Source organism: Ranitomeya variabilis, chromosome 1 (genome assembly GCF_051348905.1).
Source record: "Ranitomeya variabilis isolate aRanVar5 chromosome 1, aRanVar5.hap1, whole genome shotgun sequence".
Taxonomy (NCBI): Eukaryota; Metazoa; Chordata; class Amphibia; order Anura; family Dendrobatidae; genus Ranitomeya; species Ranitomeya variabilis.
The window spans coordinates 956,615,267-956,628,808 of NC_135232.1; the positions used below are offsets into that span (position 1 = coordinate 956,615,267).

A 13,542-nucleotide genomic window follows, 5' to 3' on the forward strand; every position below is an offset into this window, starting at 1 on the left:
AGATTAATGATGGAGAGGCGTCAATTATGACACCTATCCATTATTAATCCAATTGTAGGAAAGGGTTAAAAAAACACACACACACACATGATTGAAAAGTATTTTAATGAAATAAACACAGCGGTTGTTGTAATAATTTATTGTTCTCTCAAATCCATTTGCAGTCCCTCGCTTGGCAACATAATAAACGCACAAGATACATACCTTCTGCTGTCAGATCAGGTCCCACGATGTAATCCATCTGAAGGGGTTAACTAATATTACAAGCAGGAGCCCTGCAAATGCAGCTGTGCTCCGTGCTTGTAATTCCCCTGCGAATGAATGAAATGTAGGTCATTGACCTACATTTCATTCATTCGCGGTGATGCGCCCCCTGGTGGATGTCCTCATATGACCTGGAGCGTGGGAAAAAGTTCCCAGGCTGCAGTTCATGAGAACATCCACCAGAGGGCGCCTCACCGCGAATGAATGAAATGTAGGTCAATGACCTACATTTCATTCATTCGCAGGGGAATTACAAGCACGGAGCACAGCTGCATTTGCAGGGCTCCTGCTTGTAATATTAGTTAACCCCTTCAGATGGATTACATCGTGGGACCTGATCTGACAGCAGAAGGTATGTATCTTGTGCGTTTATTATGTTGCCAAGCGAGGGACTGCAAATGGATTTGAGAGAACAATAAATTATTACAACAACCGCTGTGTTTATTTCATTAAAATACTTTTCAATCATGTGTGTGTGTTTTTTAACCCTTTCCTACAATTGGATTAATAATGGATAGGTGTCATAATTGACGCCTCTCCATCATTAATCTGGCTTAATGTCACCTTCCAATAGCAAGGTGGCATTAACCCTTCATTACCCCATATCCCACCGCTACAGGGAGTGGGAAGAGAGTGGCCAAGTGCCAGAATAGGCGCATCTTCCAGATGTGCCTTTTCTGGGGTGGCTGGGGGCAGATGTTTTTAGCCACGGGGGGGCCAATAACCATGGACCCTCTCCTGGCTATTAATATCTGCCCTCGGTCACTGGCTTTACCGCTCTGGCGGAGAAAATTGCGCGGGAGCCCACGCCAATTTTTTCCGCCATTTAACCCTTTATTTTAGCAGCTACAGCGCTGAAATTTTGCACATACACACTACTAACATTAGTAGTGTGGAATATGCAAAAAAAAAGGGGATATGAGATGGTTTACTATATGTAAACCATGTCTCATATCATGTCGGGTTTGTGCAGGAGAAATGAAAAGCCGGCAATTGAATTACCGGCTGTTCACAGATATCGCGCTGAATGAAATCTAAATACAGAATATATATATATATGTGTCTCAATGACATATATATATATATATATATATATATATATATATATATATATATATATATATATATATATATATATATATATATATATATATATATATATATATATATATATATATATATATATATATATATATATATATATACTGTATATATGTTTTAATGAACATTTGAGCACATAAATCCATTAGATGTCGGTTTTGCAAGCCTGCGCGAAAATCTCGCAGTACGGATGCCATACGGATTACATACGGAGGATGCCATGCGCAAAATACGCTGACACACCCTGACTACGGATCACTATTTTGGGAACATTTCACCGTATTTCGGCCGTATTACGGCCGTAAAATACGTGGCGTATTGTCTTACGCCGAGTGTGACGCCGGCCTAAGCCAGAGAAACCAAGGAAAGACCTGCCCTCAGGCCATCCCGAAGCACAAATAGTCTGTCTCTCTCTATGATGTGGAACATGTTTGTGCTTCGGGGCTGCCTGTGAGCAGGTCTCACCTTGATTTCTCTGGCTTAGAGCAGGATGATAAAACTCTGCCTACAGTCCCGCCCCAGAGCATGAGCATATCATTAACTGTAGATAAAAGGAGACGTGGATATAATCCGTGCTGCTGCAGAAATCACAATCCCAATATATGGATGAAAGATGGCATTTTATTCACTCAACGTGTTTCGAAGTTAACATAACTTCTTCAGGGATGCATCTCCTGAAGAAGTTGTTAACTTCGAAACGCGTTGAGTGAATAGTGAATAAAACACCAACTTTCATCCATTTATTGGGATTGTGATTTCCGCAGCAGTGCAGATTATATCCACGTCTCCTTTATCTACTATTGTGAATTGACCATGTGGTCTGACGCGTGGATATGCAGCAGCTGTTGGCTCTGAGTCCTATGTGCCTTTTGACTATGGAAAACTAGGTGAGTGCAAACTAGTAACTGTCTTGAAACTATCATCAGGTAAGACCCTATTTGCCCTTTTCTCTACTAGAGTGGATTTGTGTTTCATATCATTAACTGAAAACTTGTAACACAGATTAAACAAGAATCACACAAGTGATTTCTTCACCCCAGGTATCATTTAAATCAGGATAACAATGTCAACATGACAATGTCTGTAGTTTACTTAGCAAAATCGCGCAGACAAGTTCGCTCTAAAGAAAGATTGTTGGAAAATGTTTCTTTTTGGTACAATTGTCTGTGATGGAAAAATTAAACCATGTTTGCATCTTTTGTCTTTTTAGAAAAAAAATCAGAATGAGTTTGAGAAAACAAACCCCTAGTGACTTTTTGAAGCAAATCATTGGGCGACCAGTTGTAGTGAAGCTGAACTCCGGAGTTGACTATCGAGGTAACAATATGATGGTCATGATGTTGATCCCATAAACTGTATGAACCACTATGGTATGCCAATAAAAAGGCACCACACTTGCTATGGTGGTCTCAGTATGTCCATGTGCAGCGCCCCAGAGTCCTAGTCGTTGCAGTAATGTCGCTCTTCCACAAGGGGGAGTGATGTTACGTCTGATGGCACTAAAGGAGTTCACCTGACCAGGTATCACAGTCACTACACTTCACACTCCAACCACCAGGGGGAGCAAAGGGTTCTATGTATTAGGCCACTCCTCACACTTGGGTAAAACTGGGAGTTGGATAGGAAGTTAGGAGCAGAACGCTACCGGGTGAGACCCAGTAAAGACCTGTCAGGCAGACGGGGAGAAGGCGGAACATCTGAGCTGCAGACAGAGGTCCCTGTCAGGGGTGGGATCCTGGCAGAGACTTAGCAAGAGATAGAACGTTACGGAGCTGCGCCTGCACCCCATTGCGGCAGCATCCTAAGAAAGGACAAGAAGCGGAGTATATTGTGGAGAAGTGAGAAACGAGATCACAGCACAAGGAGATAATACCGGGAGGAGTTCTGCCTTAAGATCGGCAACATCCTTCTGAGGCGCTTAGCCGGTGGCCGGAACACCGAGGGAGTAATAGGCTCTACACATTACTTCAAACTACGGCAGGACAGTTAATTCAAAGTTGGCTGCCCAACCTTAATACCTAATGAAGACAACGGAGGCAAATTGTGGGAGAGGGGCGTCTCTAGGGTGCCTATAAAATAGCTCCAGGCCTACCCCGTCATACGGGTCGTCCTATCTATACCATCTGGGGGACGGAGAGAGAGAGAGAATACCAGTAACATACACGACAGTTGTGAGGACTATCCCGTGGTTCTCAGCAGGGAGGTACTACAACACACAGGCGCAAGTAGGAAGGCTACTGATTTCCACCTGCAAAGGGAACTCTGGATGTGCCTTCGGACCGGCCGGATTCAGCCAGCCCTGTTAGCAGTGCTCTGGATTATGGATGCTGAAGTCTTCAGTAAAAGGTAAAGAGACTGCAATCCTGTGTCCTCGTTATTTACTGCGACCTACACCATCATCATCTACCTTACTGGGAAGCCCTGGGGACATACTTCACCTGTGGGAAGGTACACCATATAGCTGCCATTCCATCACCACAGCGGACCCCCAAGCAGCGTCGGTCATCCTGACCGAATACCACAGGTGGCATCACGAACACCGTACAAACAACTATTACACCTTTAATTGGGCGCCCCTTAGCAGGGCCACGGACCGGGTCGGGCCATCGTGACATCCCCAGAACCTAGACAGAGGGACCCGGTACCGAGTACCCCACTGCCCTGCGCCTGGGGGCGATCCACATGTACTACATGGACTGGGATATCATTAAAAGCCTTGTCCTTTTTTTTTTTTTTTTTTTTTCTTCTTTTCACCCATGACAGCACATCTGAGAGAGGGATCTGCCCAGCCAGGACAGGAAACCTACTGAAATTAAAGGGGCAGTACCTCTCCCCGCTTCAGTTGGGTTTCTTGCCCTGACGGGAACCATCGTACCGAGACCCAAGCGGGTTAAAGAGTTTTTTATTTCTCCTTACTCACGCCTGTCTCGGTACTGGAAGAGCAGGCACATGCCTGTATGCTGGCCTTCTGGTGCTGGAAGCGCCGTCCATGGGTCCAGAGGGCCCTAGCGTACATGCGGGCGACACAAACGTAAGCCAGGCTGGCTGGCTGAATCTACAGCGCCACTCTCCCTCCTCCATCTTCCGGCCGCAGTCTTCAAAGTGAGTTAGGCTTTCAGGGCGCACTCCGCTGCCGCCACGGGCAAGGCACACTGGGATTGGGTGTGCCCGAGTGGCGGCGGAGGGGGTGCGCCAGAGGCAAGATTGCGGCACCCTGGGCGAGAACGCCGGCTGGGACTTTTGGGGACTGGCACCTCCTGGCGGGGGCTCTGTGGAGGGGGAAAAGGGCATTTTTGAGCATCGGAAGAGGCGGAACTGAGGAGAAACACAGTGGATCCCTTAGAAAGTGAGGTGATGACCACAGAAAGGCGCTTATATCCAAAGCTCTTTTCATCATGGAGGATCTAAGAGGACAGCTGCAGCAGCAGCTTTCACCACTACCAGCACGGGCGCACTAAAGGGAACAGCCGCTCAAGTGGCAGGACTGGCAGCCGTCCCAGTCAGAGGAGTGGAATGTTGCAGGATTCCTCGGTATCCAGAAGGGATGTCGTATGTTCCCCTGATCAGCCTTGATATGACAGGAGGTGGTGAGAGATCTTTGTGAATATCACCTTTTGTTAATTAGTGCCATTTTTTTGCTTAAATCACTAGGGGCCTAGGAAGGCTAGGGTCAAGAAGAAAAATACAGAATGCGCCTTATGTAATACCACACTGTCTCTGCTTGGACTGTATCCAAAAAAGAACCTGGATGAGTCCCCTGACTTTGCCGCAAGCCTTAAGTCTGTGATCAGGGCTGAGGTTGAAGGTTCCCTATAGACCCTGTAAAAAAAAAAAAAAAAAGGGGGAATAAAAGAGCTCAGGAGGTTGTTACAGAATATGAGGCCTCTCCCACGGTCTGGCGAAGAATACCATGGTGAATTTCCGTCCTCCTTGGACAGTGATATAGGTGGCCCACCATTCTTTCCTGCTGAGGATACGGATAGGTTGGTCAGGGCAGTTAGGACAAGGAGAAGGAGAAAGCATTTAATTCGCCAGAGGATATAATATTCGGAGGCTTGGAGGAACAGAAAAAACGCACCTTTCCGGTTAATTCCAGGATGCAAGCACTCATAGATATGGAGTGGAAAAATCTGGTAGCTTGCTCTCATCTTCAAAGAGGAGGTACCCGTTTGAGGAGAGACTCGGAGAGTTGGGATAAAGTCCCTAAGATTCACGGGGCAGTGGCAAATCTTCAGAGGTCGGTCCTGCCCTTTGATGGCACTTAGGGACCCGTTGGATAAAAAATTTGATGGGTTTCTGAAGCACACCTGGGAGGCAATTGCGTGGGATCTGAAGGCGGCAATATCTGTAACTTGTACTGCCCGCTCCCTTATGATCTGGCTGCAGCAAATGGAGGAGCAGCTTAGCACAAGATCTCGTGGGATAAAATCATAGCCAATATCCCTCTATTGCACGAAGCAGCGTTTTGTCTTGCTGACACCTCTGCAGACTCTGTGAGATTAGCGGCTAGGTCGGCAGGCCTATCCAATGCGGCCAGACGGTCCTTATGGCTTAAAGGATGTTCGGGGGATCTGCATTAAAAAAATAGATTCTGCTCCATCCCATGTGGCCAGTTTTTCTTTTGTCAGAAATTGGAAGATATTTTCAGCACTGTGGCTCGGTGGTTAGCACTGCAGCTTTGCAGCGCTGGAGTCCTGGGTTCAAATCCCACCAAGGACAACATCTGCAAGGAGTTTGTATGTTCTCCCCATGTTTGCGTGGGTTTCCCCCTGGTTCTCACGTTTCCTCCAACATTCAGAAGACATACTGACAGGGAATATAGATTGTGAGCCCCATTGGGGACAGCGATGGTAATGTGTGCAAACTGTAAACGCTGTGGAATGTTAGCGCTATATAAAAATAGATGATTATTGTTATTATTATTATTATTGGCAGGCGACAAAGGATTTCCCTGCTGAGGCTAGAAAGCCTTCCTTTTGGAGGAGGAAGTTTTAATAGGGATTTTCTCATGGGGAAAGGTAGAAAGGAGTTCGGGTTTATTTTCTTTGTTCGGCGGGCCCTCTATATCTTCCAAAAAGCCCTCCCAATTATGTCAGGTCAGCGGTAGGGGGGAAGGCTCTCCTTCTTTCTCCATGCCTGGGTGAACATCTCCCCCAGTCGTTGGGTTTTAAGTGTTATCAAGGAGAGACTGAAAATAAACTGTCCGCTGTTATGATCCTGGTGGTAGGATCTCAAACTGACCTGACACATATACCCTGAATATATAGGACAAGTTCTGGGGATGTGGAAGCTATACTGACCGCAATCCTGATCCTATCCAAACACACTAAAGGCAGCTGTGGAGCGTTACCTGAAAACCTAGACGCCTCGTCACAGCCTGAGAAACTGACTACCCCTAGAGAGAAAGCAAAGACCTCACTTGCCTCAGAGAAATATCCCCAAAGTTTTAGATAGCCCCCCACAAATAATAACGGTGAGTTAAGGGGAAAACACAAACGTAGAGATGAAACAGGTTTAGCAAATGAGGCCCGCTAATACTAGATAGGCAGATAAAGATAGGTGTCTGTGCGGTCAGTATAAAAACTATCAAAAGTAAACCACGCAGAGAATACAAGAACCCCCACACCGACTCACGATGTGAGGGGCGCACTCTGCACCCCAGAACTAACCAGCAAGCAAAAAATCACATGAAAGCAAGCTGGGCTGAACTCCTAATATAATGAGAAAAGTTTTCAAGGAAATAATGAGAAACTGAACAAGCAAACTTAGCTTCTCATAGCAGGAGACTGGTCACAAGGAATATTCAGAAGAGCACAGGATCAGGACTGAATACACCGACAGCAGGCGACAAGTGAAAGTCCAGGTGAGTTAAATAGGCCCAGCCTAGCAGGAGATGAAACAGCTGAGCCCAGCCATATCGCTAAAGGCCACCAGAGGGAGCCCAAGAACAAACTCGCACAGTACCACTCATGACCACAGGAGGGAGCCCGAGAACGGAATTCACAACAGTACCCCCCCCCTTGAGGAGGGGTCACTGAACCCTCACTAGAGCTCCCAGGCCGATCAGGACGAGCCAAATGAAAGGCACGAACCAAATTGGCCGCATGGACATCGGAGGCGACAACCCAGGAATTATCCTCCTGACCATAACCCTTCCATTTCACTAAGTACTGAAGTCTCCGTCTCGAAATACGAGAATCCAAGATCTTCTCCACCACATATTCCAACTCCCCCTCGACCAAGACCGGAGCAGGAGGATCAACAGAAGGGACCACAGGCACCACATATCTCCGCAACAATGACCTATGGAACACATGAATGGCAAACGATGTTGGGAGGTCCAAACGAAAAGACACAGGGTTGAGGATTTCCAAAATCTTATAAGGACCGATGAAACGAGGCTTGAACTTAGGAGAGGAAACCTTCATCGGGACATAACGAGAAGACAACCATACCAAATCCTCCACACGAAGTCGGGGACCCACACAGCGACGGCGGTTAGCAAAGCGCTGAGCCTTCTCTTGGGACAAAGTCAAATTGTCCACCACATGGTTCCAAATCTGCTGCAACCTATCCACCACAGAATCCACCCCAGGACAGTCAGAAGACTCAACCTGACCCGAGGAGAAACGAGGATGAAAACCAGAATTGCAAAAGAAAGGTGAAACCAAAGTAGCAGAACTAGCCCGATTATTGAGGGCGAACTCAGCCAATGGCAAAAAGGTCACCCAATCATCCTGGTCAGCAGAAACAAAACATCTCAAATAAGTTTCCAAGGTCTGATTAGTTCGTTCGGTTTGACCATTCGTCTGAGGATGGAAGGCTGACGAAAAAGACAATTCAATGCCCATCTTAGCACAAAAGGATCGCCAAAATCTGGACACAAACTGGGATCCTCTGTCGGACACAATGTTCTCCGGAATACCATGTAAACGAACCACATTCTGAAAAAACAGTGGCACCAAATCGGAGGAGGAAGGCAACTTGGGCAAGGGTACCAAATGGACCATTTTGGAAAAATGATCACAAACCACCCAGATGACAGACATCTTCTGAGACAGGAAGATCCGAAATAAAATCCATGGAAATATGCGTCCAAGGCCTCTTCGGGACAGGCAAAGGCAAAAGCAATCCACTGGCACGAGAACACGAAGGCTTGGCCCGAGCACAAATCCCACAGGACTGCACAAAGGAACGCACATCCCGCGACAAGGAAGGCCACCAAAAGGATCTCGCCACCAAATCCCTGGTACCAAAAATCCCAGGATGACCTGCCAACACCGAAGAGTGAACCTCGGAAATAACTACTGGTCCATCTGTCTGGGACAAACAGTCTCTCCGGTGGACAACGGTCAGGTCTATTGGCCTGAAACTCCTGCAACACCCGTCGCAGATCAGGAGAGATGGCAGACAAAATCACCCCCTCTTTGAGAACACCAGTCGGTTCAGAAACTTCCGGGGAGTCAGGTACAAAACTCCTAGAAAGGGCATCAGCCTTCATGTTTTTCGAACCCGGAAGATATGAAACCACGAAATTGAAACGAGAGAAAAATAGCGACCATCGAGCCTGTCTCGGATTCAACCGTTTGGCAGACTCGAGAAGTCAAATTCTTGTGATCCGTCAAGACCACCACACGATGCTTGGCTCCCTCAAGCCAATGTCGCCACTCCTCAAATGCCCACTTCATTGCCAACAACTCACGATTACCAACATCATAATTCCGCTCGGCAGGCGAAAACTTTCTTGAAAAGAAAGCACATGGTCTCATCACAGAGCCATCAGAGCTTCTCTGCGACAAGACAGCCCCTGCTCCAATCTCAGAAGCATCAACCTCAACCTGAAAGGGAAGAGAGACATCTGGGCTGGCGCAAGACAGGAGCCGAAGAAAACCGACGCTTAAGCTCCTGAAAGGCCTCCACGGCCGCAGGAGACCAATTCGTCACATCAGAACCCTTCTTGGTCAAATCCGTCAAAGGCTTAACCACGCTAGAAAAATTAGTGATGAAGCGACGGTAAAAATTAGCAAAACCCAAGAACTTCTGAAGACTCTTCACAGATGTAGGTTGAGTCCAGTCATGAATAGCCTGGACCTTGACTGGATCCATCTCAATAGTAGACGGAGAAAAAATAAAGCCCAAAAAAGAAATCTTCTGGACTCCGAAGAGACATTTAGAGCCCTTCACAAACAAGGCATTGGCGCGCAGGACCTGAAATACCATCCTGACCTGTTTCACATGAGACTCCCAGTCATCAGAAAAGACCAAAATATCATCCAGGTACACAATCATAAATCTATCCAGATACTCTCGGAAGATGTCGTGCATGAAGGACTGAAACACAGAGGGAGCATTAGAAAGCCCAAAAGGCATCACCAAGTACTCAAAATGGCCTTCGGGCGTATTAAATGCTGTTTTCCATTCATCGCCCTGTTTTATGCGCACAAGATTATACGCTCCTCGAAGATCTATCTTGGTGAACCAACTGGCCCCCCTAATCCGAGCAAACAGATCAGACAACAGTGGCAAGGGGTACTGAAATTTGACCGTGATGTTATTTAGAAGGCGATAATCTATACAGGGTCTCAGAGAACCATCCTTCTTGGCCACAAAAAAGAACCCCGCACCCAAAGGGGACGAGGACGGGCGAATATGCCCCTTCTCCAAGGACTCCTTTATATAACTCCGCATAGCGGCATGTTCTGGTACAGATAAATTAAAAAGTCGTCCCTTAGGGAACTTACTACCAGGAATCAAATTTATAGCACAATCACAATCCCTATGAGGAGGTAGGGCACTGGATTTGGGCTCATCAAATACATCCTGGTAGTCTGACAAAAATTCAGGGACTTCAGAATGAGTAGAAGAAGCAATTGACACCAAAGGGGCATCGCCATGAATTCCCTGGCAACCCCAACTTGACACAGACATTGCTTTCCAATCCAGGACTGGATTATGAGCCTGCAGCCATGGCAGACCCAACACGACAACGTCATGCAAATTATGTAGCACAAGAAAGCGAATCACCTCCTGATGTGCAGGAGCCATGCACATGGTCACTTGAGTCCAGTACTGAGGTTTATTCTTGGCCAATGGCGTAGCATCAATTCCCTTTAGTGGAATGGGGAATTGTAAAGGCTCCAAGATAAAACCACTGCGCCTGGCAAATGACAAATCCATCAGATTCAGGGCGGCACCTGAATCCACAAAAGCCATAACTGAGTAGGATGAGAGAGAGCAAATCAAAGTAACAGAATGAATTTAGGTTGTACAGTACCAATGGTGACAGATTTGGTAAACCTTTTTGTGCGCTTAGAGCATGCTGAGATAACATGAGCAGAATCACCACAGTAAAAGCACAACCCATTCTGACGTCTAGTCTTGCCGTTCAACTCTGGTCAGAATCCTGTCGCATTGCATAGGCTCAGGTTTCTGCTCAGAAAATACCGCCAGATGGTGCACAGGTTTGCGCTCCCGCAAACGCCGATCAATCTGAATGGCCAACGACATTGACTCATTCAGACCCGCAGGCGTGGGGAACCCCACCATGACATCTTTAAGGGCTTCAGAAAGACCCTTTCTGAAAATCGCCGCCAGGGCGCACTCAATCCATTGAGTGAGCACAGACCACTTCCTAAACTTCTGACAGTAAATCTCTGCTTCATCTTGACCCTGAGAGAGAGCCAACAAAACCTTCTCTGCTTGATCTACCAGATTTGGTTCCTCATAAAGCACTCCAAGCGCCAGAAAAAATGCAACCACATTTAGCAATGCAGGATCTCCTGGCGCCAGAGAGAATGCCCAATCTTGGGGGTCGCCACGTAACAAAGAAATGACAATTTTAACTTGCTGAACAGAGTCACCAGAGGAGCAAGGTCTCAGAGAAAGGAACAACTTACAATTATTCTTAAAGTTCAAAAACCTAGATCTATCTCCGGAGAACAGTTCAGGAATTGGTATTTTAGACTCTGACATAGGACTGCGGACTACATAATCCTGAATGCCCTGCACCCTTGCAGTGAGATGATCCACACTAGAAGACAGACTCTGAATGTCCATATCTGCAACTGAATTCAGAACCACCCAGAGATTAAGGGGAGGAGAGAAGCCAAACACAGTGCAGAGGAAAAAAAAAAAAAAAATGACTTCAGGATTTCTCTTCTCCCTCTTCTGCTGCATTAACACTTTGTGGCCTGCTGTACTGTTATGATCCTGGTGGTAGGATCTCAAACTGACCTGACACATATACCCTGAATATATAGGACAAGTTCTGGGGATGTGGAAGCTATACTGACCGCAATCCTGATCCTATCCAAACACACTAAAGGCAGCTGTGGAGCGTTACCTGAAAACCTAGACGCCTCGTCACAGCCTGAGAAACTGACTACCCCTAGAGAGAAAGCAAAGACCTCACTTGCCTCAGAGAAATATCCCCAAAGTTTTAGATAGCCCCCCCACAAATAATAACGGTGAGTTAAGGGGAAAACACCACAAACGTAGAGATGAAACAGGTTTAGCAAATGAGGGCCGCTAATACTAGATGGGCAGATAAAGATAGGTGTCTGTGCGGTCAGTATAAAAACTATCAAAAGTAAACCACGCAGAGAATACAAGAACCCCCACACCGACTCACGATGTGAGGGGCGCACTCTGCACCCCAGAACTATCCAGCAAGCAAAAAATCACATGAAAGCAAGCTGGGCTGAACTCATAATATAATGAGAAACGTTTTCAAGGAAATAATGAGAAACTGAACAAGCAAACTTAGCTTTTCCTAGCAGGAGACTGGTCACAAGGAATATTCAGAAGAGCACAGGATCAGGACTGAATACACCGACAGCAGGCGACAAGTGAAAGTCCAGGTGAGTTAAATAGGCCCAGCCTAGCAGGAGATGAAACAGCTGAGCCCAGCCATATCGCTAAAGGCCACCAGAGGGAGCCCAAGAACAAACTCGCACAGTACCACTCATGACCACAGGAGGGAGCCCGAGAACGGAATTCACAACAGTCCGCCTCGCCAAACCTCAGAAAATTACAAGGAGAACAGCTGGCCCTGGAAACTGAGATCATGGGACTCTTACAAAAGCGTGTTCTGTACAAAGTTCCGGTGGAAGAGATTGGAGGGGGATTTATTCCCCCCCCCCCCCCCTTTTTCTGATTGAAAAAAAATCGCCTCTTACCGGGACGACTTTCTTAGTCGGAAGATTACTGTGCAGAGCAGTTGAGGGGGACGTAAGTGGTCCTTGACCTGGGCTGGATGATAAAATACCCTAAAGTTGAGTCTAAAACCAGAAATGAGATACACTCCTTCCTGGGCCTGGTTTTAGACTCCCAGCACCAGATCTGTCTCCTATCAGAGGACAAAATAACCAAATAACAGCCCTGGCTCTGTTTGCAATAGATCAGCCAAGGGTGATTTGCATTACTCCATTCTGACTGAAGAGATCATTGTTTTCCCTTCTAAGGTTGATGTCCATGGAATCTGCCGGAAATGCTGTACCTTCTTACCCAAGGGCCAGTATGCCACCCTCAAGTGAAGGGCTTCCATCTAACATGGAATTTGAGAGGGCATTACTAAGTCGGCAGGGTTTGTCACCAGACAGTCTCTACCCTGTTGAAGAGAAGGAAACCGATTTACATCAAGGATCTATGGCAGGACATGGAAGAATCTTCTGGAATTTTCAGGGCAGCCCCTAGGGGATGAGGCCTTGGTGGGGTCCATTCAAGAATTTCTGCAGTCGGGGTGGGAACTAAGGTTAGCAACTAACTCTCAAAGTACAGATATCGGCCGTGGGTGCCTTTGTATAATTGTACCCTAACAGCAAATAGATGGGTGTTTCGGTTTATTAAATCCTGTGGTAGGACCAGACTGGTTATATTACCAAAAATTCCACCGTGGGACCTGAAATTAGTTGTAGAGGCACTAACTAAAGACCCGTTTGAGCCCTTGCAGAATTTATTTTCAAAATTCCTCACACTTAAGACTGTTTTACTAGTGGCTCTGTCCGCCCGCAGTGTGAGCAACGAACAGGTCCTATCCATATGTGCCCCCCTCCTTAAACACAGGTTGTATGATGATAGGTCCTGGTCTGAACTCACAACTATTCGATTTTCCTAAAGTGGTTCTTGAGTTCCATAGGAGCCAAGATATTACTTTGCCCTCCTTTTGTAACAACCCTA

The 13,542-nt window shown here is 46.7% G+C and overlaps 1 protein-coding gene across 2 annotated transcripts in view; it reads left to right on the forward strand.

Annotated features, from left to right (window-relative positions):
* The window catches only part of LSM6 (LSM6 homolog, U6 small nuclear RNA and mRNA degradation associated), a 50,939-nt gene that overhangs the window by 9,820 nt on the left and 27,577 nt on the right, over positions 1-13,542 (forward strand). For both annotated transcript variants that reach the window (XM_077279287.1, XM_077279286.1), the window contains exon 2: positions 2,576-2,682. In XM_077279287.1, coding sequence (XP_077135402.1) covers positions 2,589-2,682 — 94 coding nt within the window. In that variant the 5' untranslated portion in view covers positions 2,576-2,588. The remainder of the gene's footprint in view (positions 1-2,575; positions 2,683-13,542) is intronic.